We start from the raw sequence: 27,839 nt of genomic DNA, 5'->3' as shown, positions 1-27,839 counted from the left end.
CATCCCTTCCCTGCTAATACACATCGACCGTGTCGTTGGCTGCACTTTCTTTCTGGCAGCTGGAATGAGGAGGGCTGAATACAAACGAAGTCATGACACCGTGGGTATGAAACTGGAATAGCTTTACTGACATTCAGAGGTGTAACACAACCAGTTCAGAGACAGCTTTAGATTTAAACATTCCTACAAAAAAAAGGTTCTAAAAACCATTTAAAAAAACCCCTTGTGTCTAGCATGAAGTCACAGAATGTTAAAAATATCACAACACAATAAATACACCCAGCCTTTGCTGGAGCCAGGAGCCAATTCAGCTCAGAGGTTAAAAATGTCTGAGGCCAGGAGGAAAGTAGAGGGTGCTGGTGGAACAGCAGGGGCAGAAGGGGGCGTAGATTCCCAAGGCACGCTCATCTTTTCTGCATTCCAACCCCTTCCAACCCAAACTTTTCAGTCCCATCTGCCCCAGCAGGATTTATTACTTGGTTCTTCTTAATGGCAAAATGAGCTGAGCCTCGCAGCTCCTGTGCCAACACGAGCGAATGCTGAATGAAACACCTGGTGTGTTAAGAAGAACCAACTTTGTAACCGGAGTGGTTTGATACAAGCCTCACCTCATCTGAAACCCAGTTTCTGTCCTGGCTCTTCCCTGTAAACTGCAGTATAATCCCCACTCCTCCTGCCCCACTACACACCTCTGAGAAGTACCAGGCTGGGTGAAAACACAGACTGCTGTCACCTCCACAGCAAGAGAGGGAGGAGATCCCATTTGTTTTGCAGGTGCTTCGGGTATTGGTCCAGATTTGGTGTACCCTGCACTGGCCATCATCAGGGCATGGTAAAAACAAGAAAATAAAAATCTGTTCTGCTCCCCCTTAAGGATATCCAAGAAAAGCTAGCACGAGGGCAAAGCCTTTCATTGGGCTATGGGTAGAACAAGTTGTGTGATCGGATATATATACATACGTATGTATATATATGTATGATGGTGTCTGCCTCCCACAGAGGAGCTGCACCTTAAGAAGACTGATCTCAAAGGAGATCCTAGAGCGCTGCAAGGCTTCCTTGGCATACAGCCCTCAGCCCAGCATCCTGGAGGGAAATGGATCCATCAGAACACAAGTCCACTAGAGACAAGCATGATAGGCATGACAGCAGTGCCTGATGGATCCCCTGCAAAGCCTGGCTACTAGCACCCAGAGAAAGATGAAGGTAGCCCCTTTTCACATGCTGCACTATACTTCGCGCTAATCCTAAACCCCAAAGGATGAAGAAGTGGAGTAAGAGTGACCCAAGGCTATAGGATGACCAGGTTTTACCTAACAGTCTATGGGCTCAGCTCCCACCTTGCAGAGACACAAAGGTCTAAAGATGCTCATCCAGTGTGGGGAGGGGGAAGGAATAAGAGAAAGCTTAACAGACTGGATCAGATGCCACCACAGATCCCATCTCACTGTAGGGAAGAGGATGGGATGGGAACTGTAAGGGGCTTTATTGAGACAAATGCTCAGAGGTGGTGACACGGAGAATCTAGTGTGCTTACTATGAGGAGAGATGAAATACCAAGTAGGGAAGGAGATGGATGCAGCATCCCAGGCTCAGGGCTCAAAGAGCACAGTGAGATCCTCTCCATCCTCATTTGTCTCCAGCACATCTGTCTCCAGTGACGGCTTCACCTTTTTGAAGAGAGATGGGAGGTTCCGGATATGAACCTCCTTGCGGAACTGCTCCCCAAGTGGCTTCTGCAGAGGACAGACAGGCATCAGTCATCACCACCCTCAAAACCCCCAGTCGGCTCAGGGTAGCATGCCTGCATCTCTGAGGTGGGGGGAATCTCAGGCCTGGTCTTTCCCAATTGGGCATCAGGGTAACAATCAGTGCACCTGCTACCCCAGGTTCTAAGGCAGCTCATCAGGATCCAATTCCACCATCTTCACAAAAGCCCAGGACCCACTTCACAGATTTGTTCGCATGTTTCCACACCCAGTTCCCTACAGGCACCCTCGTGTAAGGTGTCTCAGTGACATGAGGGGGCAAACAGAATTTGCTGCAACAGCCTCTTGGCTGGAAAGGGGGGTGGGCGGGGAGAGGCAAGCAGGCCGACTGCCCTGACGCTTCTGCAGGGCACGGGGATTAGATGAGAAAGGCTTGTTTTCCCCCAGGATATCACCTACCCCAATGCAACCCGTTATGAGGCGTTTGAAATGATCTTTCCGGCGCTTGTCTGCCACTTTCTGCAGCGTTGGGTTAAGAAGCTTTGAATCAAACTGCTCCAACGAGTCCCTCTGGATGTCTGGGATCTGCTCCATCACCACCTTCAGCTCAGCATAGCGAGGACGCTGCAAGGAGAAGTATGGTCAGGGGGCCTCTGGCTCCTCTGCGCCCCTCTAAGCAGACAAGGGATTTGTTTCCCACCAACCCCAGACAAGCTGGCGTGCTGACAGTTTCTCACCAAGGCCTCGTAGATCTGGAAAGCCAGATGGACGAGAGCTGCCATGCAGCCATCGTGCTGCCCGTGGATCTGTAAGCCCTTCAGCACACTGGTGAAAAACCAGGACACGGCGTCGGGCAGCAAATTGCCTGGAAGCACCTGGGGAAAAGGCACCATCAGCACAGAAGCGGGATATGACACACGACTGCCCTCCTGCAGCAGTTCAGCCTTCTCAAGGGAGAAGGTACCCAGCGGTGAAGCAGCCACGTTTCTCACTCTCACTACATTCAGTTTCCTCTCCCAGTTCTGCCAGAATGTACCCGTACCTTCCTCCTGTACGTACCTGTTTGAGCAGCGGCCAGCAAAGCTGAGTTGTGGTTCTTTGGCAGGACAAGGTGTCTTTCCAGGAGAGGGATGCATAGGCAGTGATCATCAGAGCAGTGCAAACATCCTGAGAAGGAGTAAGAGGAGTAAACCAGTCAAAGAGATGTTTCCCACCTGTAGGATTTATACCAAGAGGGAGCCAAGAAGCAAACCAAAGTCTCCATATCCTGCGTGCTGCTGCTGCTCCAGCTGGAGGTGCTGGAAAGCACCTAACGTGCACCACAAGGTGCAGCTGCTGTGTGTTGTTGTTCCATCTGAGGCCAGGAGCCCATGACGGGGAGGCAAAGCCAGGAAGTGCTGAAGGGGCTGAATGCCCTCTGCCTCACCCGCAGAACTGCTGACACACTGTAGCTGAATGTTACACTGGATTCCAAGCCCTGAGTGTTTTCTGGCTTCTGCAACAATTAGCACAGCCCTCTGAAAACAAGTAGGGGCTGAAAAGAAGTTTCCCACACTGGGAATGCTGAAGCAGACTATCTGCACCACAGAGATGCATGACAAAGAACGCACAGAAAGGACGATGGCGATGAAAGCATGCTCTTACCTCCTGCTTCATCAGACACTTTCCAAGCTCCGTCAGCTCTGCGCTGGCAGGAGGAGTCACATCCGTGGCCATCGCTTCATCATCTGCACAAGACAGAAAGGCAGCACTGTGAATGGGGCCTCCTGAGGACTGAGGAAGACACTGCAAGATCTGAGCTGGGAACCCAGGAACAGCACACAGAGTCAGCCTGCTGGCACAGCTTGCCGGGGCACCTCTCCGAGCAGACAAGCACTCACTCTTTGTGGAGCAGGAATTAGCATCTAACTAGCTCCATCCAGCTCTCAGGAGTACCCACTCTTCCGCTCAGCCCTCCTCTTGGCCCCATAAGAATCAGCTGCTCCAACATGCTACCCCATAAACCCTATCATATAGCACATCCACGGTTAGGCTAGGCCGTGCTTTTTTTTCTGTGGTCTAATCCTGGGTAGGATTAGAGCTGAAAGCTGCACACAACACCAATATCCCTCATCATCTCCATCTGCAGGCCTGCCTCTCCTTTTAACAAATGAGAAAGGTGTTTGCGTGCACCAAAGGGGTGGGAAGGCAAAAGTGGGCATTTACTCACCATCTCCGTCCACAGCAACAGAAGAGTTATGCTCAGCACCTCTCTTAGCAACACAGCAAACAGCTGCAAAAACAATTGTTAATTGAGCAGAAGAGGCAAGATGCTACCTCAGAACATGCAAAGATGATCCTGCATTCTTTAATGGGCTCACAGCTCCTTCAAGCTTCCCCCGGGTCTCCCTTGACCTTTCTTCTCACACAATATCTGAAGAATTTGAAAGCACAGCAACAGAAGCCAAATACTGTACTAACTGGTAGGCCAAAATGACCCACTCAAAGAGTCCTCCCACAGTGGAACCTGCTGCATGGGGGCTGCTTCTAACTACTAAGAACTAGGAATGCACAAAATCATTAGAAGCCTAAAACTGGAGAACTGCAGCACTGTAAGGCTGATGAAGACATACAAAGTTGAGGACCTGTGAACTCTATGTGGAGTTAATTTTCCCTGCCTCTCTGCTCAAAGCCACGCTGACAAAAATTCAACAGTGGAGAAAGGGAAGGCGAAGAAAGGAGATTGCTTGTGGGGAGAGATGCTTCTGTCAGCACAAACACACTCTATACTCAGGTTGTCCATGACTTGATGTCATGTATCTGGCTCCAGGGCACAGAAAGGAAGAACCCAAATTCCAAAGGATGACCAGATTCCTATGGGGACAGTGCTGAACACATAGAACCCTAACTGTTAACAAAACAAAAAGGAAAACAACAACAACAACAAAAATACCTTTCTTCTGAAGGTTTTAAAGTAATCTCTTACTAGGTTGAGGTAAGATTCTGAGAGGTCTGTCTCACACATGGCTTCTAATGATTACACTAAGCTATAATGGCTAGTAGCGATAAGTTTTACTGCAAGCTGGAAATCCTGCAGTTCCTTTGCGGGGCAAACATCCCAAGCATAGCAGTGGACCCAGCTTGATTTCACTTACTGATGAGATCCATGACTTCTCGGGTCAGCAGCCTGACCAACTGCTCCTCAAGCATCTCCTGAGACTCCGGGTTGTCATCTGCAGCATCATCCTCACTGAAAAGAACAGGTTTTTGTGTGAGGGGAGCCAGTATCTTAAAGTATCCCCCCTGCCCAAAGCAAAGGCGGTCAGTCACCATCACGGTAAACACAGGGACAGTTAGTGAGACCAGGGACCAGAGCTCCCTATTGACAGAGCTCTTCTGTGTGCAAAAGGCTAAGTAAAATACATAAATAAGCTCCATCCCACTCCCCATTTCCCACTTTCAGTACTCACCGAGGGGTGCAACTTACCAGAGAATGCTTCGCTGGTTGATCACTTCCCATTTCTGAGACAACCTCTGTTGAAGACCAAGACAAAAGAGAAGATTCAATAGCTTCCTAAGACGACTCCACACTGCAAAGAAACCCTAGTGCGGTCTTGCTTGGAAGCAGCAATAGCCTTCAACAGAAGCACAAGAGCTTTAAACACAGCCCCAGTTTGAGTGGGACAAGAACTGCTACCAACTGTGATGAACAACCACAAAGACGTGTCTGTGTTGACACCGGGAATCTGAGCGAGCTGTCAAGAAAGTGTGGGGACACAGGCAAAAGCCTCCCGCTTCCAAATTCTCATGGCTGAAGTCTGAGGATCAAATAACCAACGGTTTGAGTTCACAGCAAGGGGTGCTGCGGGAAAGCCAGGGTTCAAAGCATCTAAAAATCCACTCCCCTAAAGTGCATCAAAGCCATTCAGTACTGAGGCTCTGCCCTTGTCTCTGCTGACTTTGGAGAGACACAGAAGCTCTCACGCTCTGCTTGCTGCCAGCTGTTACAAGGAGTTCAGGCTGCCAAGAAGCAACCATCAAACAAACTGTTTTCTTACCATGTGCAGATAGGTAAAGAGTGGTCCCAGCATGGGGCAGACAAGGGTTTCGTAGTATTCTGGAGGGCAAGAGAGTACCATGGGCTTCACAAACACACCTGCACAGACCAGTTAAGGAAGAGACACAGCACACATGGCCTGCTGCTACACTGCCCAAAGCAGCCCATTCTACTAAGTCAACTGACAGCATGCTGGGCTCCTCTAGGAAGGTGAAGGGCCCACTCCCTCCCACCCACTGCTAACAGTGACTCACTGAACAGCACCTACGGGGCAGCAGGAGGAAATGGCAAGGACCTAGCCCAAGTGCAAAATGACAGCTTCTTCCTCTGATTGTTTTGTCCTGGCCATACTTAAAATAATGTCAGGAAGCCACCGGGTTTTCAGTTGACACGCTCAAAGCCTCCCTGGCTGGCCCAAGATAGTGACAGAAGGATACGGAGCATAGGTCGCAATCTGTAATCGGGAATGTTGTTGAGGTTGATGAAAGCTGAGTTGATGAGCTGGGCAGCAAGACCCTCAACCGTGTAGAAATCCTGCTGCATGGATGGGCCTGCATTTCCCAGTATGTGGAAACTGCAATAAAGAGCAGGTTAATTGCAGCTGTGCCAGAGAACAGGTACCCTGCATATGACCTCGAAAGGTCATATGGATATGACTGGGATATGAATACTGGATATGAACAGCTGTAAGAGCTGTCACCTTGAGATTACATAGTTGCCATGGTCTTAAACACTATCAAGTTTCTTAAACACTATCAATTTTAGCATAGCATCTCTTCTTTCTTTCTTTTTTTCCCTGGGATATCTGCAGAGGGACAACGATTCAGTGAGCAGTTAAGCAGTAAAATGCACTTCCAAGTGCCGATGTATGCTCACACATGACTGTGGAAGAGCTAGAAAGCAGATCCACATTTTGGGGTACATTCTCCAGTGACTGTGTCCCATGTGTGTGGTAAGCTACAACCACTGAGTGTAGTTCACCACGGCACACAGTACTTGGATACTAGAGAACGCAGTGCACGTGGAAAGCACAGGTCTAGAACAAGTCAGCACCCAGCAACAGCCCATTGCTCCAGCTGTGCAATGTTGGATTGCGTTGGGGTATCCAGCGCTCTTACCAGTTATCGTAGAGGGTACAAAAGAAACCCTGCATCCTTTCTAAGACTGTTTTGTAAACAGGAGAGTCATAAAGCTCCAATAGAGGCTGAGGGAGACCTGCAGGAAAGAATAAACTTGAGCTACATTGATGAAAGGGGAACAGAACACCCCTCAAGAGTGCAGTTGCAAGAGTAATGGTTTATACTTTTATTCACAAGACCACTCTTTTCTGATGGGCTGGAAAGGCTTCTGTCTCCAATCTGTTTTAAGGTTTCAGAAGTCTCTGTTTATTAAGTGACAGGGCCATACTGCAGGACTTGGCTCCTACCCTTCGGGCCAAGTTTCTGCGCTCACTCCTGCTTGAGCACTACTCAGAGGCAGACAATTACAGCCTCCCCAGACTCTGCAGCCTGAAGCGCCACATTGCACAGACTCCTGCCCAGCTGGTAAGCACCTTGGTGGAAAGCCCTTTATTTCACACTGAAGAAACAGATTTGTTTGAGACGAGAAGTTTTTCATTTCAGCAGGTTCAAAGCAGAACTGAGCTGCAAACACTGTGAAAAAGCTGGCTCTCCAGCCCCTATCCGTGAACCACTACCTCAGATAGCCCTGAAGAACCTGCCCACACATTCCTGAAGAGAAGCTCCTTACCTAGGATGGCGTTCTTCTCTACCTCCAGCATGTCTAGGGCTTTTGCAAATGTTTCCCCCAGCTTAGCCACCATTTCTGGCATGTAGAGATTGTTGTGAGTCCTGAAACAGAAGAGCGCTTGGTTTATATACGTGCGGGTCAACGCCTCTTGCCCTTGACAGTGGGATCCTCTCCTTCAGCTTGTGAACAGCTCCTCTGAGGCAGACGATGAGGAAGGTGAGACCAAGCACGTGTGCATGGGATCCCCCTTCCCCACCTGCAAAAATACTGGGGAAGCTCACCCCATAGAGACATGGAGTGACTCCACCTCATGTCCCAAATCTCCTGGCTGCCCCTTCTATTTATTTCGGTTCACCCCACCCCTTGCAAGCACTGACGGTAAGAACTCCCAGCAGTTCTCCAGCTGATGCTGGCAACAGCTTATTAGCTTGGCCAAAGGGATATGAACGTGCTTTAAAAACCGACAAGACACAGACTCTGTCATCTCAAGAGATCTTCTGCACCTAAGTCCCCTGCAGAGGGAGGGGCTGTTTCAGCTCCAAATACACACACTGCCCCTCAGGGATGGGTCACAGTCCCCAGAATGGCAGGCGGCATTGGAGGGGCTCTAGGGAGAACACTGGTCCAGTGCAGGTGTTACTCGTGGCAGACACAGGTGCCCCCTGGACAACGCATCCAACTGGGAACAACTCCACGTCATCAGGAGGTGGCCGTGGTCAGCTCTCCGAGAGGGACACCAATTCCGCCACAGGTGGCCGGTTCTTGCCATCCAGGCCAAAATGGGTCCCCTCTTAGCCAGGGCACTGACACTCAGAGCTGGACTTGGCAGGGGGTGTCTCTCTCACCTACCTCTCTCCTTTGAGACCTCAGACCTCCACTCTGGGTGTCGCCAGCTGCACACAGCACAAATCCTGCAGCCTCCTCCAAAACTGCAATGCCATTGTACCTGCTGCTAGAGGTGATCAAGGGCAACTCAGTATCTCCCCCTAGAGCAGCGTTTCCCAAAGCAGGGGGATACATGGGAACGGCTGGGGGAAGGGAGCACGGGTAGACCTCAGTATGTTCTCCAGAGTCTCAGCTTTCACTCATGTCTTAATGATTTCTTTATATATTTTTTGAAGGTCTCTGTTCACAATCCTGGCAACCCCAATGCAGTGATCGCTGCCTGAGTTTGCAGAGAGCCCGAGTTATTTCCAAAACAACAACTATCCCATTTTGCTCTGCGAGTATTTCATACTTCCCTGCTCACTGCACGTGAGGAAGGCAAGTATTTAAGTGTCGTAAGAGTTACACAAATCACTTCTTAGCCACTCATACTCTCATTCTGGGCTGGGTCTCAAACCATGGAACAGGCCTCAAAGAGGACAGAAGCTGACTTTTCCCAAGAGGGACCAGGGAGCAGCCCCTCTTCCAAAAATTTGGACAATGCAGTTCCAGTGACTCAGAAACTGTGCATTTCTGCTTGAGGCTATCTGAAACCTAGCTCCTGAAACCACCTCTCCTGTATATCTCCTGCTGCCTCCATGCCGATGTTGGCTTTGCCTCATACTGAGCAGATGGGCAAGTGGGGCAAACTCAAGGACTGTGGGGTGCACCCTGGTACCCCACTGCTCTAACTCCAGCAGGAAGGTCAGACAGTCACATCCTGAAGCTGTGGTCATGGTCCTTTGCTGTTTGAATCCTTGAAGCATTTTCTCAAGTTTGGCAACTGGGAAGGCAGATGTTTACTCGCAAGCCAATCTCCCTTCGCATTTTAGCAAGGTCCCCTTGGTAACAGAAAATGGCTGATCAGTCACTTCCCACGGGAGTTAAAAAAGCATCCAGCAACCCTTGAATGTGATGAAGATGTAGCCCCGAGGCATGGTCCAGCTGAGACTCATCAGTGTGCAGCACTCCTGGGCATCCCACGCACAAGAAAGCATGGAAAAACAAAATTCAAGAGGTGTTTATACTTGAACCAAAGGATATTGCAAGACTTCAGGTAATGTGTTTTCTGACATGCTGGAAAGAGTGACTGATGCTTAAAGAAGTGGGCTTGAAGGCCAAAAGATGAGTCCTTTGGGACAGTCCGTGCTTGAAGTCTTGGCTTAGACCTTGAGCTGTCTACCCGGAAAATGCTACAGAATCCCACGTCTATCCAACAATTATTTCACCAGCACTAATGCCTTCACATTGTCACTAACTCATCAAGAGAAGATCCAGAAAGGCCTTTGTCTGTGCAAAGAATTTGCTATGCTTCTTCTGTCCATTTGTAAGAAAACGAACAACAACAACAACAAAACCCCCGACAACTGAAAACATCAACAAATCCCAGCACAATAAAGGTGCTGTGCCAATCAGTTGCTGTAATTGCTGACTGCAGGAAGTGCCTTCATCTAAAGGCAAGACTGAATTGTGATTAGAGATTGTAATTTGGGTTTAAACCCAGGAGAGAACAATTTAAACCAGAAGCGAGAAAGCAGTTAGATGAAATGTTGTACCACAGAGGGAAGGAGAATCATCACTCCAAAAGCTGCAAGCAATGATTAACAAAGCAACTCCAAATCATTCAGTAAACATAGCTACTGAGATGGCTAGACACTAAAATACAGGCTGGCATGGAAAACACCGTGCTGTGCATACCACTCAAAATTACTTTATCTTCCTTGTTACCTGGACTATCTCTCATTCATCTTGCTTTTCTGTTCTCACCATCAAGCTACTGACTTTGGCCAAAACCGAACAGTGTAGCAACTTTCACTCCTTCCATCTGCAAACACAGCAGAAAAATGCCATACATTGTCCAGAGGGCTGCAGACCCAACTGCTCTGCCTGCAAAATGCCCTTTTTTGCATACTGGTGCCTGACACAGAGTTCAGTTCAGCTTCTCAGGAGGATCTGCACAGCTGCTGCTTGCAGATTTGCTTACACAGCAACTAACACCATCTGCAAAGGGACTTCCATACCTGTTCCCCGAATAAGCACACAAGCAGCACTGGACCTGAATGGCACAGAGATGAGAGAAGCATCCATCCCCTTGCAGCTATGCAACCATGTTAATTAATGCACCCTCAACACAGGACGCTTTCAGCCAGCTAGCCTTCATGTCTCCGTACTTCTCACCTGCTGACAGGCTGCTACAAATCCCATATTCTCTTGCACAATCCATTTTAAGGAGAGCCTGAGCAGTACATGGAAAAAGCACCCAGAACCAGCAAAGAACACACCAGAAACACCATAGCACCAGCTCCTGCTTCTCCAGAAAGACATAAGAATCATCATTTACAGTGAACATCTCTGAGTTTGCAGTTGTCATATGGAGAGGCCCCTACGTCCAGCAGCAGCCAGGAAAGGCATCAAGTGGAGGATCTCTCACTCTCCATCAGCCATTCATTCTCTCTGGCGTGCATAGCCTCAAGAAAAGCCTGGATACATCCAAGTGAAGTCTGAGTCACTCTATGTAGGTTACCAATTGCTCAGAAAAAATCTGAAAATGTTTGCAGAGGAAAAGCTTGAAAAACACAGGTGCATTATATGTCAGAAAACAGCAAGGTAGCCTCCTCCTTTATGGTGATGGGGAAACACTTGAAGAGAACATAGCTTATGCATTTTCCTGGAGGTGGTGAACAAGCAGGTGCAGAGTTTCCTGTCTCCTCACAGGCAGAGCAGTACACGTCCAACAGAAAACAGTGGTTGACAACAGCTTCCTAAGCTTGTTGCAACAGAGATGCCCAGTGTTTTTGGTAACATATGAGTTCTGGCGAGAATAGCAACTGTACAAGCAATACATCTGTCTGTTGAAGCCTGTTCAGATCTTGGGCATTGATGTAGTTGATATCCCACAATATGTTCCATGCTCTGGAAGAAGCTGCACGAGGCTACCACTGCTCAGGGTGGTACCCAACCTACTCTACCCAACCTGCCCCAAAAGCTCATCTTTCCACGATAAAAAGCAAACCCATCACAAGCACTGCTCCTCTGGACCACAGCCATAACAAGATGGTTCAGCCCTGCCCACAAGCCAAAGTACCACTCGATGAGCTATGTGGAGCTCTGAGATGAGAAGCGCTGCTAGAGATGGGCCAATACAGCATGTGCCTGTCCTACCAGTCCAGCACATTGCTTCTCATTGGAAACAGCAGTCTTGAGCTCACCAGTGGCTATCAAACATAGCTGTCTAGACAGAGCATGAGCAATAGGGGCCCCTTCCTCATAGATTTGGGAGCAGAAATATCTCAGTGTATCTGAAAAGGCTTCTTTTCAACAGACTCCCACTAATGACAGACCTCAAGTTTCCAGGTAAGCAACATGTAGCGTTATCTAACAAAACAGCCCAAGAAGCCTTATGCTACACACTGGCAAAAGCCCACTGTCAGCAGTTACTCTGAGACAAATTCCTAATTTATAAATGTGGGTACCATGTTACCCTGGATTCCTTTCTGCCTTCTCTTTCTCCCTCCTCTGACTGCCCTAGATGTATAAAACACCAGTGGTGTGCAGAAAGTAACTGCAAGGCAGCAACAGCTTGAGAGTATGCATTGATCACTGGTTTCAATAGCAGGCAGTGCTTTAGGAAACCGAAATTCATGTTCAGCAAAACCAGCTTGATTTAACTCTGAAGAGAGAACAATGCAAAAAGGATGTGATGAGAGCTGGGACTGCCCTGGTGGTGACTGGAGAGGTGGCCTGGCAGGGGCTGAGGGCAGAGCAGAGATGTTAGTCAAGTAATGATTAACTGTGTGGCAGATATACAGCAGTAAAGGTGGGGGAGGCAACCCCAGCCCAAGCTCCCATTGGCTTTGATGGTCTCTTGTAGGCCAGGCCAATGAATGTTCAAGAAGGCTCCAGTTACCCCAGTGCCATTCCCCACCATGAACAGTCAGGAACAGTACTTGGGCACCTGCACCAGCCTGCATTCCCGCTGGCTTCACTGAGGGAACATGCTCTGAGCATATAATCTATTTATCACGGTTTAGCTTTCAGAAATTCTTAAGCCAACATGAATGATTTGAAGTCAACTTGACCCACCTTATAAGAGCGAGTAAGTTGTCAAAAAGCTTCAGGACTTGCTCAGTACAGGGATTGCGGTAGATTGGACTTCCACTGGGCAAGTATCCAACCAGGAATCCTCCAGCTTTTGCCTCTTCCATAGCTGCAGGCCAGCGAGCTCGTTTCACAACTCCCAGAATGGTGTATACACAAAAGCTTATCTGCAGCAAGAGATGTGAACAGAGCATATTCAGCCAGAGCACAACCTAAATAAATATGTTCTCAGAGAAACCCATCACCGTCCCATCTCTAAAGCAATGGTCTGCATTACTATTTGAAGTGTTAGGTAAGCACAAGGTGCTTCTAACTGAGGATGACTTAGTGTGCTTCACTTAGCAAACGAACATGGTGACAGGAACAAACTTTGGTGGTTTCTTTCCAAGAAAATACAGCAAGTCCTCTCTCTCTCTCTCTCTCTCTCTGGATAATGCCTTTCCTGGTACGATACTCACTCTAGAACGGTTCAGGCCACTAGGATCTTCCATGACTGGATCAGCTATTTTGTTGTCTGCACCCACATAGGAGATAAAGGCTTCAGGATCCGAGAGAACTCTAGCAGCAAAAGACAGCACAGGGCATTATTGTTTGTACCATGGTACTTTGAACAGAGCTTTGTACTGGCTAGTAAAGAGCAAATACAAAACAGGCTAGCACTCCACACTGTACCTGGGAACCTGAGAAAAAAAGTAGCAGTCATGTGGACACTCTACGAACAGATGGTTCACGACTCTCAGCTCTCTTAGGCCATAGGAACAGAAGACCTTTAAACCTTTTATGAAGGCAGCATTGCTGGGTAAACACTTATACGTGCCCAGCTGCCCAGGGCTGCGGGACAGCACAGCTTCCTAGCTTCATCTGGATATGAGCAAAGATCTTTTACATCTCACTTTCTGCAAACGCTTTGAGTGTGGTGGGAAGTGTCCTATCATTTTAAACTACTCTTACTTAGTGAGATTCAACAAACAGCATTTAGACTCAACGGACAATTTGTAAACTGTCTAGCTAGCAGGAAAGCTACTAGCACAGTGACTGCCTCAGAGCACAGGAGGTATCTAGGCACCCCACCACCCTCTTTTGGTGTGTAAACTCTTTACTGGGACACCACACTATCTCTGTAACACCTCCAACTCAGAGCTTTGAATAGTGACCCATACCTCTGCATCTCCGCGGAGAGCCATAAGCCAGCAACAGGGGCCATGAGCTCCTCCAGGAAAGCTTTCTGCCGCTCATAGTCCTTGAACTGGTTGCTGATGAGGACAAGTGCCTCCATAAGGGCACACTTCTCCATCTGTGTCAGAAGTAGCTCATTGGAGAGCAGCTGCTTCACATGGTTGTACAACATCTCGAAGTTGGGCTAGAAAACACATCCAATTGGAAAAGTCATGCATTTGGTGTGGAGGAGAACAACTGGGGAAGGCAGGGGTGAAAACTCTGGGGTGTGCTGTGCTATGCATCACAGCTGGAGCAGCATGCCTAAGTTAGCTTTTCTCTACATAGCCAACTCTTTTTCTCAGCCTCTAGTTTTTCTGAATGTTCCGCCTACAAGAACATCTCTTCTTCCCAGCCCCTCTACCATCACCCTACAAAAGATAAACCTACTAGCTCTTGATAGCTGCTGCAGACTAGAACTCCTAAACTACTTTAATCAGCATCCTCAAAAACGAGGTTAAAAGAAATAGCAATTCCTTCTGGTGCTCCATAACCCTAAAGCACCCAACACAGAACTGCTGAAGAAAGGAGTGCATGCCAACTATTTACTTCAGCAAAACCAAACAACTCGAAGATACTCAGATTTACTCAAAATTAAATAACTGATATCTGTATTTTCTATTCTCCTCAAGCCAATTCAGAAACAAATAGTCTCCTCTCACTCCTTCATTCTTTAAATAGAAAAAAGTCTGAAGATGAGTCTGATGTCTTCAGCTAAAGAATCAACTCTGACTATCCTAAGTGATAAAGCAGAAATTCAGCAAACAATTCACATAAAATGAACCCAGTGCTGCTTGCCTCCTCCTCCCCATCATCTCCTTTGGATTTAACTTATCACCTCACTATTCAGCTTTTCAGGCAGAAAATTATTGGGATCACAGTAGGGCAGGATGCAGGGAATAAAACACTGCCATTTTTGCAGCAGGACTGCTTCCTTGAAGGAAAATGGAGGCTGTCTCCAAGGAAACTGAAGATCCCACAAAATCCAGCTGAAATTGAGGTAGGGCAGAGTTGAATTTACATACCAGGACAAGCTGAGGGTAATCCCGACACATCTTTATGATAGAGGAGCATGCATGCCTTCTCACATTTTTCACTGCTCGAGTTCTAGGAGCCTGGACAGACACAACAAACTTCAATGCAACAAAACGAAAGTTCAGAAAAATGCAGGGTATCTTCAAGAAACAAATGCATTATGTACAGTTTTCTTCACTGTTGAGCACACATTAAAAAAACCCCCAACATTTCCACACACACACCCCAACCACACAACACAACTGATTTGCTCTGAAGCTCTAGCCAGCCCAAAAAGCCCATGTTCAGACAAGCTGCGCTCCAGGATGAGGATGCTGTGGGTCTTACTGACTCTATCAGGATTAAAAGCATTCCCCTTAGGTAACTGGCAGCTTTACAGGCATTGTTCAGAGCCATGTATACTAGCCACTGAAGGCTACCCACAGCTAATGAATACATTTTACTCTCAGGAGGAGCAGCATAGACTTGAGGACTCAGTGTGCTGGCCTTAGGCCACATCTGTAGCCATCTAAGTTTGTGAGTCAAAGCTTATAAGGCTATGTCAACCAACAAAAGATCATTCGTGTCTGGACTCCACAGCCCCTTCTAGAAGCAGGGCTATAGTTGAGAAGCTACTATAGTGGAGTCCTCAAACTCAGCATGCTCTTAAATAAAATGCAATCTGATCCAACTGTTACAACAGATAAGTAGAGATTAATTCAGACGTACCTTACTTTCTTCTACGACTTCAAAGGTAACTGAAGCAAACAGCTGTGAGAAAAGGAAGGAAAAATTCTAAAGCCCATGTCATTTGTGAATATATCTAGAAATTGTGGGTGTTTTGAGCTCAAGAAATAGATCATGTGACTTTGGAGCAATTTCATTAAGTCAATAAGGAACCCCTGACAAAACAGAAAGACTAACCATCACCACAGAGAAACCCTGAAATAAAACATGGTGTTTACTGCCTGCAGTGTACACTTAATGTTGAGATTTAAGGCTAGAAACTACAAAATTTTTGTTATTTGACACTGTTTGTCCTTGAACACGACTCAATCTGTTTTACTGTTTTTAACACAAAAGATTCCCTGACAGGAATGTCAAGAGGTTTAAAGTACTCCAAATTAGTAACAGGGTCACGGCTCCTTAAAAACCTACCTGATTTTAGCATGGTCTGCAAGTACCTACCTTGGAAAGTACTTGTGGGAGGTATTCCGGTCGGTAAGTGACAAATGGGAATAGAGCAGAGACATTGGTGAGCACACAGGACAGGATGAGAGGATCCTTTGTTTCAAAATTAAGGACAAGCTGCAGTAGATCTATGCCATCATTCACTGGGATTTCCTACAGGGGCGGGGATGGGGAAGGAGAAGAGAAAAAGAGGAGGAAAGGCTCACTGCTTCAGCCTGTTGCACATATCACAGAACTCCTTAGAATGAGGCTGAGTTGCTGGTGCTGTGATGTCTCTCTGAGGCCTCTCACCTGAAGGCAGCTGTTCTCAAAAGCAGAAAGAGAAGCAATGCAAACCTGAGTTTACCTGCCTGCTATGTGCACTTGCTGACGGAAGGTGGATAGCAAGCATTGGCATTGCTGCTGAAGCAACCTTGAAACATCCACCTGAAATCCCCAGTGTTGTCTGTACCTCTGGGAAAGGCTATTTTCCCCTCTCTGGCTCCCAGTTTTGCTTTTAACTGTTCAACAGATTGCACGCTTAACCAACTACAGCATCCCATGCGAATATTTTATGGTGATTAGAACGCTAAACTAAAGTGCAGACTAACCAAACTGAAATCAAACCAGTCTACAGGAGACTAAAAGGAAAAATGCCTTCTTTCTTGTTTGCCTATGTACAAAACGCAGAGGGAAATTTCATCTGATCTTCTCATCTCCCACTACCTGAGCATCAGTTTACCTCACTCAGATAAAAGTGAGTGTATACAGTACAGTATACAGAAAATAAAAGAAGAAATGGGTCAAACTTGAAGATGATTTAAAAGCATAAACGTATAACATTTTTGCTTAAGCAGTCCTCTTCTCTTCCAACAAGGCACTGTGTCAAAGCATGCCATCTCCAGTGACTTCTCATGGCACACCATCCAGAACCAAAGAAATATGTGACACAGTAAGCCAATGTGAGATCAGTCCCATCTAAATAAGGGTGAGTACTCATGAGAAGCACTCACCAAATGATCTGTCTTTGCTGCATGGAAGTAAATGTTAACGACAGAGTTTTTAAGGACAATATGGCTGACAAAAACAAACACCATTTAAGTCAACCCAGAACAAGGCAGGAGAGCAGGCAAGAGAGCATGTGGTTCACATACGTCTTTATCCAGGGTCCGAAACATTTGGCTGATGACGCTCTCTGAGAAGAAGGTCATGGCATCCCACTGCACGAAGGATGGAGAGAAGATGGAGCAGAGACCTTCGCCTGTCTTCGCTGAAAGGAAGAGAACACTGCAGCTCTCACCACACTCCTCTCCTCATGCACAATACCAGGCTTATAAGCTCCCACACCGCATCATTTTAGCACTCCCAAGTATTTCTGTCACGCAGCTCTCCCTGCAGATGTCTAGCAAGGATGCACTGGAAGTAACTAAGCTACTCAAGTGTGATTTGCCTTACCAGGGAACCTAAGACACAGGTCTTGCTGTGACTTTGTAGAACACAGAGCAGCCTTCCTTTGCAGGAGGAATCAAGGTGACTGACAGAGGGATTTGCCAGTCAAGCAGAACTTCCCTGGTCAAAAATAGTGCTATACAGATGATAAGGCCCAAATAATTGCAAAATCGTATTGGGGAAAAACGATGTGCAGAGGATGAACTTTCCAGCTCACCAGGAGCTCTGCAGCAGCTATTTTGGAAGCAGACTGCCAAGAATAATTTTTTTGTTTGCTTTTGGTTTCAACTTGCAAAGACCTTGAAAGCCTGAAAACCTACTGCAGTCTCTTGACTCCCCTTCAAAAGAAAAAGTTCATAAAAGCCAAAGGAGTTCCTTCTTGGCTTGAATTCAATTGTGAATTTTTCTTTTTGTTCCCAAAAAACTTACAGTTCATGGGTCCAGTATCAACAGGAGCTGTGAGCTGGTACTTTAGCCATTCCCCAGCCATTTGGAAGCCAGTTCGAGAGTCCAGACGACAAGCCATCCTCATCACTTCTCCTTGCTGGGCTCGGAAAGCTGCAGTGAAGAACGGTGTACCTTGTAACAAGCTGATGCTACAAATGCTCCCTCCCCAAAGCTCACCTGCAGCTTTGCAGACCTGGGAACATTTTTGTCTGTTGCTCTGTCAATAGCTGTACAGTAATCTCAGATAAACAGTGAGTAAACTAGCTATAACAAGACAAACGTTTTCTTCAAAGAGCTATAAGTGACTGGAGAGCAATGGATTAACATAAAAACAAATTCAATTAAAGTGCAATCATGAATTATGAAAATTACACTAAACCCAGGCTTAGTAAAACTGAGTCTCTGTTATTCACTAAAAAAATAATCCTTAAACGTTATGTTTGCTGCTTACAAAGCATTATGAGACACGCAGACATCAAACCAGCATTGGATAACTCTCTCTTTCGTTGGCCAAATGCACTTCTCCCAAATTACTCAACTCACCCCAGTTCAGAGGCAGGTTCTAATAGCTGCTAAGCCAATGTTAACTCAAAACAAATAAACAATGACCCACCCCAAGGCAGGAAGTCTTGTCTTCGTTTTCAAAGATAGGAGCAAAAGCAAAGTCAAGACAGGTATTTAATTTGTTCCAAAGCATTACAGGACAAGATCACACAAAAGAAACAGCTCTACAGACTACAAATGTAGCTTGCATTGTTTAAGAGATGTCTGACCAAATAGTTCTACTTTATGTTTCAAACCAATTTTCTCATGCATGTTAAAAATTTTCAAGACCATTTAAGCCCCTAAACGTATCTCAAATTCTGTCCCTGTGCATTTAGCCTTTTGACTTACACCCAACCAGATTAATTACCGTTAAGTAAAATGAACAATCTAATGAACGACACAAAAACGCAACACTCAAAAATCTTCAAACATAACTGTAAAAGGTGAGAATTTAAGTAAGAATCGAACTATACCAACCAAGACAGCCAAACTCATTTAGAGGAAGTAAAACACAAAAAGAAAGCAAGTACAAAATAATTAAAATCCAGGCTTCTCCATCTGCTGGTTTAAGATGATGATTAAGATCAGCTATTCTATATGCTCAATCACTGCAATCGGTACTGAACCAAAACCTCCCTAGAAAGGCCAGGACAGACTTTCTTTCTGGAATGACAGAGACAGTCTCTCATAAGCTGCTTTCCTCTCCTAGCTTGAACAGGACTCCAGGCCATTTCTATTCCTTATCTAGGTCACCACAAGGCATATCTTCAACACTAGGCAGCAAACGCTACTTGGCCTCTCACCTGGCCAGTAAGTGAAATAGAAAATATGACAGTGAAACCATAAAATGAAATGCCTGAGCTTCCACAGGAAAATCCCAAATTCATTCAGCTCCAAGTTCCAGGCTGACATAGGATACAACTGGAAGCTGACCAAGTCAACACGGCAGTATCCAAACTCAGCCAGCAACTGAAAACAAGAGGAAAGGCACATATAACAACAAGGAGTGAGAGCAACTTACAGTTGAAGAAGGCATTGAAGTCCTCATCGCTGTCGAAATCAAAACGAGAGTATTCACAACTGGGGCTGTCTGATTTAGAGGGAAAGCCCACCTAGAGATACAGTGGACAAGGTCAGGGAGGAAAAGAAGCTGACCATCACAACTAAAACCACTTCAAGGAGGTGAAGACAGAAAGAACAGACAGCAGAATGCCTGAGATCTTGCTGTTTGCTCAGCAGCCTGAGATCTTGCCCTCAGCAGAGACCACATCTCTGGCACTCCCACTAAAAATATATTTTCTCCCTCATAAGCCACAGGCCACGTTCACATAACCATTTTCTCACACCGATCTGCCCAGAGTTCCCACATACCTTCACGAGGTTGGTCATAGATGCACGAAGATACTTGGGGATCATAGCCAGCAACAAGGGGTCGCGAGACAGGACCTCATGCCGAAATAGGGCTCCCCACGTAATCTGGGTGGAAGATCGCAGAAACTGGATGGGGAAGAGAGGGAAAAAGAAAGGAATGGAGAAGGATTTCAGTACTGCCATCTCCACTGCTAACATTCCACTGTTGCAAGTAGGCAAGAACAAACTACACTATTTATCTGAGGCCAAAGCACCCTGCAGGCTCAATCCAAACTTTCAAAAAGGCAAAAATCCCTCTAACTAAATACTAGGGTCAGTTGCAAACACTGCACTAGATTCTCTACTCAGCCCTTGTCTGTCTGATACCGTTCCAACTGGGGTAGTAAAGGAGGAGAAACCACTCAGTCTTCCACTTTATTATCTGAAATGGAGAGATTGGAAAGCAACACCTGGCAGAAGTAGTTCTGCTGTCTTCTATAGGTTAGTTTAATTATGCAGTCACACATTCTTACATAGACCTACACGAGACATTCGGTCATCTACATACCTGGCTGGGGTGAGTTGTGAAGGCTAAAAATGAGTCAAGGTATTTTCCAAAGTTGGCGGGTGTTTCCACTTCAGAATCTGAACCCTGTCAGGAAGACAAACAGTTTTATACAAGATAATAACTACGTGGGTTCAGAAGTGGCATGGGTAAAGCAGGAGTGCTTTGGGTAAAGCATGAGTGCTTATATCCAAGGCCACAGACTAAAACAACAGGGGCAAAACCACAGAACAGTGAGCTTTTTCCTGCAACCAGCAGCCTAAGGAGTAGCAAATCCTGCTGACCAGCCTCGGGGAGCTGCTGACAATACCACGTTCATTTTAAGAGCAAAGGGTGACTTCTCAGATACTAGACTTCCTTTAAAACCAAATTCATAACCACTGCTGCTGCTGCCAAGTATCAGCTTTGCTCCTACCCATCAGCATCTATACTGGATGATTTTTAACCACAAACTGCAAATTTCACATGCAAACACACCCAAAAGATTTCACTCCCATTCCACCAAATGGCTCCTGTGTTGAACAGGTGAACATCTCCTACCAGGAACATTCTGCAAAATTTCTCAGGAAAAGGAAGTTTCACTCGATGCCAAAAAATGAAGGTTCTGCTGCTCCTCACTAAAATAACACGACCCAGTGCCCTGAAGATCCCCATTCTGGAGCTGTACAACTCAGTGAATCTCTGTGAGAGGATTCAAACCCCTATTTCGTTACTTCCCAATGGACTAACAACCCGCACTGGAAGTATTAACTCACCATTTGTTTGCTGTCCATTCTTGCTAGGGATACATTCTCAGTTTTTTATTTTTATCTTTTTAATTTTCCCTCTCTGTGAGAATTTTCTCTGCTCTATCACCTTTGCACAGGCTGGCTACCTCAGCCCCCTTGCAAGCAGCAGCTCTCAGCAAGCCTGCCTTCCTTGCTGTAGAAGCACTGCGCTGAACTGAGGGAGTGGGAATTCAGAAGTCAGCACTGTATCCAAAGTATTGGTGTGCATTTTCATCTCAACATTGACACAAAACATTACAAAGATGAACAGTGGGAACAAAAAACGTTTGGTTTTTTTTTTCTTTAAGCTTGAAAGAACCTTGGTAGAAGAACAAACAGCTATACTCCGAGTTACTTTTAGTGGTGAAATTTAAACAGCTTCCAACATGAGCAATTTCCTTAAGTAGCTTTTCTATAGCAGCAGAAAGAAACTTAACCAACTTCCAGTAAAGCTTCAACATTTTGAAAAGGTTATTGGAGATGATTCTTGTTGACAACAGAAGCTTGAAATCAGACAAGGTTCCTTCATCCTACGTTCCCATAACTCAGCAGGATCCAGTTATCCTATCTGCAAGGAAAGTAATTTCTGTCTTTTCCAAACGTGTGGAGAGAACCTTAGGGCTACCAAATGTGCAAAGAGAACCCCAGTCCCACGTCACATCAGGTTTGCCTCACCCCGAGCCCTAGAAACTGTCCTTGCTAGGATTGCTGTGGGAATTCAGTAGAGACTTACTAGCAATGCACACAGCTGGCTGCCCAGTGCACACAACACTTGGCAAAGTCTCTTCAAGAAAACATAGTGCTTCTCCACCAGGCCTTCACCATCTGCCGTCCTGGGAATGAGGAGAATGGGAAAAACAGGGTCGCAGTTACTCACACTGTAATAACAGGTACGCTGCCAACTATCTTGTAGACGAGAGAACACTGAAACAATGAGATTCTACAGAGGTGGGTTTTTCTTTGCTATTATCATAAAAAACACTGCTTTACTGACAACTAAAACTTCTAAAATTTCCTTTCTTTCTGAGTCCCTCTGATCCTGATTTCAGGCTAGAAGAAAAAACTTGGTGCAGCTGATGTATTTACTCCACTTTGTCCTACAATGATAGGATCCAAAAAAACCAGCAGCTTTTCAGGGTGGTTTTTTCTTTTTTTTTTTTTTTTTAAACGATGGTTTTGTTGTCTCCTAAACCAGTAAATACACCTAGAAAGCTATTAGTATGCAGTTCTGTGTGAAAGGATGGCAGCAGGATGGTACTCACTGGGCAGCAGAGAGAATGTAGTGCATGGCAACGTCTCCAAACAACACCATCAGAGGTTTCCGATCCTCCAGCTTCCCCTGCGTACAAAGTAAACCAAATGCTTTGATTAGAGCACAGCCACTTATTCCCATCTGCAAGTGAGGTTGGAAGACCCTCAGTTGTTCTTTCACCTGGAGAGGAGCTTGCAAGCCACAAAAGGATTTCATTAAAAACTGCTACCAAAGGAAAAAAAAAAAGAAGGGGGTACCCTTGATTTCAACAATTCTCCCCCCCCCAGCAACCCCACCACAGGAACTTAAAAATGAAGATCTGATACTCTGACATTAACTCTTCTTCATTGCAGACCAGCAGCTGATAAATACTCAGCCTTGACACTTAGCTGCTTGTGAACGTATGGGTCAAATCACCTGTTTAGATCCTGCTGTCATTGATCTGAGCTTCTAGATGACACAGCTAGGTGACAGCATTTCCCACTTCTCAGTTGCAGAAATGGAAAAACCAAAGTTAATGGGGATCTCAAATGCTGAGAGGGAAGCACAGAAGCTGGAGCATTCCAACAACTGCTGTAAGCGTTGTGCTGGCATGGCATTCACTGCAAGTGTCACTGACACAAAGCAGGCAATTTTTAATTTTGTTTCCTTAAATAAAAGGGCAAAGATATCACTGTTCAGTCCAAAGAACTATATAGGAGATACACACACACACACACACACATATATAGGAGGAAAACAAAGAGGAGTCAGTGAAGCTGAGGAGGAAGAACTCACTTTTCTGCTGACAGCAATTAGGAGACACTCTGCTGCTCCTATTTGGAGCTCAGGCTCATTCAGGAGCAGACATAACATCTCCAAGAGCTTGCAGTTGTCCGCTGTGATGTGGCTCAGGGCAACCCAGTCAATGTAGCCAGCCAGGGTGTTGAGTGCTGCTATCCCCACACGGCAGTTTGCTTGGGCCTGTGAACAGAGGCAAGAGGTCAGAGCCAAGGAGAAACACCAATTCCCACCTAAAACTGTCCGCTCTCTGGAAAAAGCAGTATCAGGAACTGTCCTGAGAAAGTGAGGAGGCAGCAAAAGGGTCCAAGTCCCCACACAGAGGACGTCAGCTAAGATCTTGGCATTTCTCCACATGGTTCATCCCTCACTTCTCTCTTCTCAGCAGTTTCTACAATGGGCGAACAAACCCATCTGCAGGTAATAGACCCAAAGCCTAGGAGAAGCCTGTTCCTAAACAATCTTGGTTTTAAGAATCACTGATGCACTAAATCCTGCACAGCTCCACTCACCTTTGGCTGCTGAGCCAGATCAGTCTTCTGAAAAAGAAAACAAGAGAGAGATGGTAAGTGAGCAGCTACAGCACACACTTACTCCCAGCCACTGCTGGACGGGCTTGTTCTCGAGAACGCAGCCAGATGCAGCTTCGTGGAACAGCTCCCTAATGAAAGAGGCTAGAAGAGTCTCCTGCTCACATTGCTACAGCCATTATAACCACTTCTGCAGCCTGCTGGCAGGTAAGACAACGGGACTTTCAATTGCAAGTTGGGCCACAGTTTAGTTCTTATCCAAAGGATGACACTCCAGTCAGCAGGCACCAGGGAGACACGAGGGACAAGAAGAAAAGGCATTTTGGTGCTTCCTGCAAGCTTCCAGAGAAGAAGCTTTTGACCTTTTAGAGTATCTTACATCCAAGAGATAGCCTCGGAGTGACGCTGGTGGCTTTTATCTACAGAGATCAGTTTGTGAAAAGGATGAATCCTTTTCTGTCAGAATGGAGGCTGGAAAGAGAGCTGGGGCAAGAGCTTACGGCCTGACTCCCAGTTCCAAACACTTAACAGTGGCAGTGCACTGCTTGCATCATCTTATTACCCGCAAACTACAAATGCAATTTGAGTTCCTCAGATAGACAAGTTTTATTTACTTTTCAGATGCAAAGGCACCGTAAGAATTTCTTTTGTCTGCAAGGTTTTGCTTTGGAAACTGTCCATCAGTGCATTCCGTGCATTTACTTTATGTTAATTTGGTTGTGTCCCAAATGTTTCACAACTGAACCACTATTGCAGAACTGCGTATTTAAAAGCGCTGCAGATGACACTCGTGGGGAAACCGTCCATCATCTCCCCCAGTCTCAGTGTGCAGATAGGTAACTGAACACCCAACCCTCAGAGTTTACCCTGTGCACAGACATCCCAAACATCTGCTAACCTGTGGAGTGGTGAGGACTTCTTGTTCCTGGGTTGCTCCAACCTTGCCAATCAGAAAGATTCCACCGTTAGCAGAAGCAGCCACACTTCAGAACCTTAAGCACTGCAATTCAAACCTTACCTGGAAATGCATTTCAACCAGACTAAAAAACACACCAGGGTTGCCCACCCACCATCACGAACTGCACAGAAAACGCTCCGCTGTGTAGGAGAGTTTGTTCAGCATGGCAATGTATCAGAACAGAGGGCAGGTAGTACATGTTTTTTCACCTTCCTAGATCCACATTTAAAGGCACCTCTGGATTCCAGTTCAAAGAAGAAAAAGACAAAAGGAAAGTACAAGAGATAGACACAAGCAACCTATTTATAGACTGGTTTCTGAACTTGCTTCACTCTCTCAAATTCACCTCCCTCACAGAAGAACAGACTGGGGTAACATTTGCCTTCACTATCCATCCTGACCAACCTGTATGCCTCTACATGAGAATGCAGGAAAAGTCTCTTTAAACAAAAGGGCAGAGTATTCCTCGCCACATCTTGGCAGAAAAGTGCCTCCTGACCTGAACTCCAGGAAGAATGGGCCGGAGAGGCCCAGATGCATTGCTGAGCCACCAGAAACCCCTGCATTTTGGTGCATCAACACAATCACAACTGCAGCAAACAACAGTAGGCGTGCGCCCAGGACAACACCTCTTTACCACTGCCTGTTACACAAACTACCCCAAATCTACCTGTTCCTGCTACAATTCCTTTGGCTAAGCTGTCCACCCTGAGTGTCAGCCAGCTGCACAATCCAACACTCACAAGGTATGCATGCCGTTTACACTGCAAATTCAAACTATCAGTGCAAATCCTGTCAAGCCTTATGTGCTATAATCAGCACAGCCCTCCTCGGGCACAGCAGATCCCTGCCTCACACCTACAGCAGCAGCTTTCAGACAGCTTCTGCACTTGCTTCCCAAGACTTATGAGTTGCATCCCAGTTCCCAAATGCCTCCAAGTACCAACTGAAGCCAATGAGAGGAGATGCTTACCATGCGCCTGTACTTGTTGACGTTCTGCTGCAGGGTAGTTAGCAGGAAGCTGAAGATCTTCTCCATATTCTGGGTGAGGGTTTGCTGGATATCTCGCCGCCGTTGGGTAGGCAGGGTTTGGAAAGTCACCACATCCTCTGCCAAACGTAGGAGGATGAACATCACCAGTTCTGTCTGAGTTTCCTGATGCCCCAAAACGAAACACATTCCATGAGCACAGTCGAAAAGTTAAAATTCCTAGAAGCAAGCTCAGAGAGGTAAGAAAGCAAACACTGTGTGAAGATATAAGTCATATTTTGAGAAGAAAGTTGAGTTCTCTCTCCCAAAACTCCCTCCTAGAATAACTGAATCATAAAGGCACTCCTCAAGCCTGTCCATCAGCCTGCCTGCCTCCCCTGCCCCCGAGCTTTCCTGAGGCTTTCCTCACAGTGATGGAAGACTGAAACCCACTCCAGGAGGGATTGGAAGAGGACAGACAGCTGTGGTTCATACCCCTTGCTTGGAGAGAGTATCCAGCTCCTTCAGCATATCAGGCCAGTGCTGAGGCCATTCACGCTTAATCATCTCCACCACAATGCGAGACAGAACATCCTTAATGTGACTTTCCTCCTCTAGAATGCTCTGAGTTCCCTATTGGAGAAGAGGGGCAGAGTTACACAAACCAGTAAACATGAGACACTTGTAATTCTGACACAAAATTGCACAGAGGTCACAAATACTCCAAACGGCAGAGAACAAATGAAAAACTGCACAGGGCAAATCTACATCCCAGCTCACTTGAGCGCCACTGCTACTTTCCCTGGCATCCACAGTTGGTAAAGTCTGGGTACCAAAAGGAATTTCCTCAAAGGGAAGTCACTCGGTCATGACAACAACCACAACTGCAATGCAAATATGACTAAGGGAACGACTTTAGTATCCTAAACAGAGCATAAAACACTTCTGTTTACTGAACCTCTTTCTAAGAAATCAGAAGGAGCTTCTACATGCCTCACAGGCTCCTGCCACGTGAGATGACACGGCTAACACAGATGCTGGAACAATCAGGGATGCAAAGCAAGAGAGTAACGAACTCCAGACTTGAATTCAGGTCTTTGGTGCTAAAAAACAGGCATCTTTTCTCCTGTATGCTCCCACTTTCTATCTCCACGTGAAAGAACCATGCTTCAAAGACCAGAAGGCACACCAAACGTGAGAGCCATCAGAGAGCAGAAGGCACTTACACTGGATATGAGACCCATGACATTATTCTTTAGGTAAACCTTCTCCAGACGAGGCATGTTGTTCCAGCGGTACCTGGTTAGAAGTGTTAAAAAGAGATGAAAAAAAGGGCAGTCAAAACGTTTAAAGATCTCCAGCTTGACCCTCATTGCACTCTTTACCTAAACCGGAGAGGATGAGACCCTGCAGCCCGCTGTCCCCACCACTGCCCAAACCCTCAATGAAAAAGCCACGACAGACCCGCTGCTGGCATCGCCGGGGTCAACGCAACTGGAAAGCAGCAGCCAAGCACAAAGCATCGGGGCTGCAGAGGCAATACAGAGGGCCCTCACGGCCGAGCTGACACAAAGCCTCTTTGTTAGCGCGGAGAACGCCGAAGACCCACGGATAACCCCTTCAGCCTGTTTACATCTGGCAACGAGGTGAGCTAACGGAGCTCCCCAGCCCGCCCCGAAGCCGTTCCCTTCCCCTCCTTCACCCCCGGAGGGCCGCGGAGGGTCGGGCCGAGGCCGCCCCCGAGCGGCAGCGGCAGCAGCACGGCCGTACTTGACCACATGCTCCAGGATCTGCAGGCCGAAGTGCCGGACGATGGCCGTCTGCGTCTTCTCAGCCAGCTTCAGCCCGCAGGGCACGCAGATAGGGCACTTCTCCTTGAACTCCTCGCAGAACTGCCGAGGGACGCACGCACACACACACAGACACGCACACACACACGGCGATCAGGCGGCTGAAGGCCCCCAGGCGCGGCCCGCCGCCTCCCTCGGCCCCCTGAGCCCCCCCCGGCCCCCAGGGCCCGGCCACGAGCCCCGGCCGCGAGGGCACCCGCGTGGCCGAAGCGCCGCGCCCGCGTACCTTGAGCGCCTCCAGGCGGTAGCGCTGCGTGGAGGCCGGGTCCATGATCACCGTCACGGCCTTCACCAGCTGCTCGCACAGGCTGCTCACCTGCTCGGCGGACATGGCGGCGGCGGCGGCAGGCCCGCGCCACCGGGCACCGGCGGCGGCGCTGCGGGGGGGGGGGGGAGGGGAGGGGGCGGCCGAGAGGAGGGGAGAGCGCGTGGCGCACGCGCGAGGGCACGGCGGCTCGGC

At 47.1% G+C, this 27,839-nt stretch overlaps 1 protein-coding gene across 4 annotated transcripts; it reads right to left on the bottom strand.

Annotated features, from left to right (window-relative positions):
- Positions 1 to 105: 105 nt before the first annotated feature.
- Positions 106 to 27,767, bottom strand: XPO5 (exportin 5). 4 transcript variants are annotated; one of them, XM_015283713.3, is made up of 33 exons: positions 27,606 to 27,767; positions 27,300 to 27,421; positions 26,756 to 26,828; positions 26,025 to 26,162; positions 25,533 to 25,715; positions 24,500 to 24,541; positions 23,584 to 23,610; positions 23,069 to 23,254; positions 22,302 to 22,378; positions 21,773 to 21,872; positions 20,276 to 20,359; positions 19,729 to 19,854; positions 19,379 to 19,469; positions 17,794 to 17,922; positions 17,070 to 17,185; positions 15,934 to 16,089; positions 15,475 to 15,516; positions 14,757 to 14,864; positions 13,677 to 13,876; positions 12,975 to 13,074; positions 12,502 to 12,683; positions 7,495 to 7,595; positions 6,864 to 6,960; positions 6,183 to 6,319; positions 5,747 to 5,844; positions 5,176 to 5,222; positions 4,844 to 4,938; positions 3,919 to 3,981; positions 3,354 to 3,436; positions 2,769 to 2,876; positions 2,447 to 2,584; positions 2,169 to 2,333; positions 106 to 1,736 (listed from the first exon to the last, which is right to left on the bottom strand). In XM_015283713.3, exons 1-33 carry the CDS (start codon positions 27,708 to 27,710, stop codon positions 1,593 to 1,595), a joined length of 3,663 nt encoding a protein of 1,220 aa, XP_015139199.2. In that variant the 5' UTR covers positions 27,711 to 27,767; the 3' UTR covers positions 106 to 1,592. The 4 variants fall into 4 exon arrangements, with proteins under 4 accessions (XP_015139199.2, XP_015139200.2, NP_001264581.1 ...); XM_015283714.4 differs by having other exon boundaries at positions 14,757 to 14,846; NM_001277652.2 differs by lacking the exon at positions 24,500 to 24,541.
- Positions 27,768 to 27,839: the final 72 nt, after the last annotated feature.

Source organism: Gallus gallus, chromosome 3 (genome assembly GCF_016699485.2).
Source record: "Gallus gallus isolate bGalGal1 chromosome 3, bGalGal1.mat.broiler.GRCg7b, whole genome shotgun sequence".
In the NCBI taxonomy this organism is placed as follows: Eukaryota; Metazoa; Chordata; class Aves; order Galliformes; family Phasianidae; genus Gallus; species Gallus gallus.
Note: the sequence above shows the minus strand (reverse complement) of the source record. Positions and strands in the feature narration are given on the sequence as shown.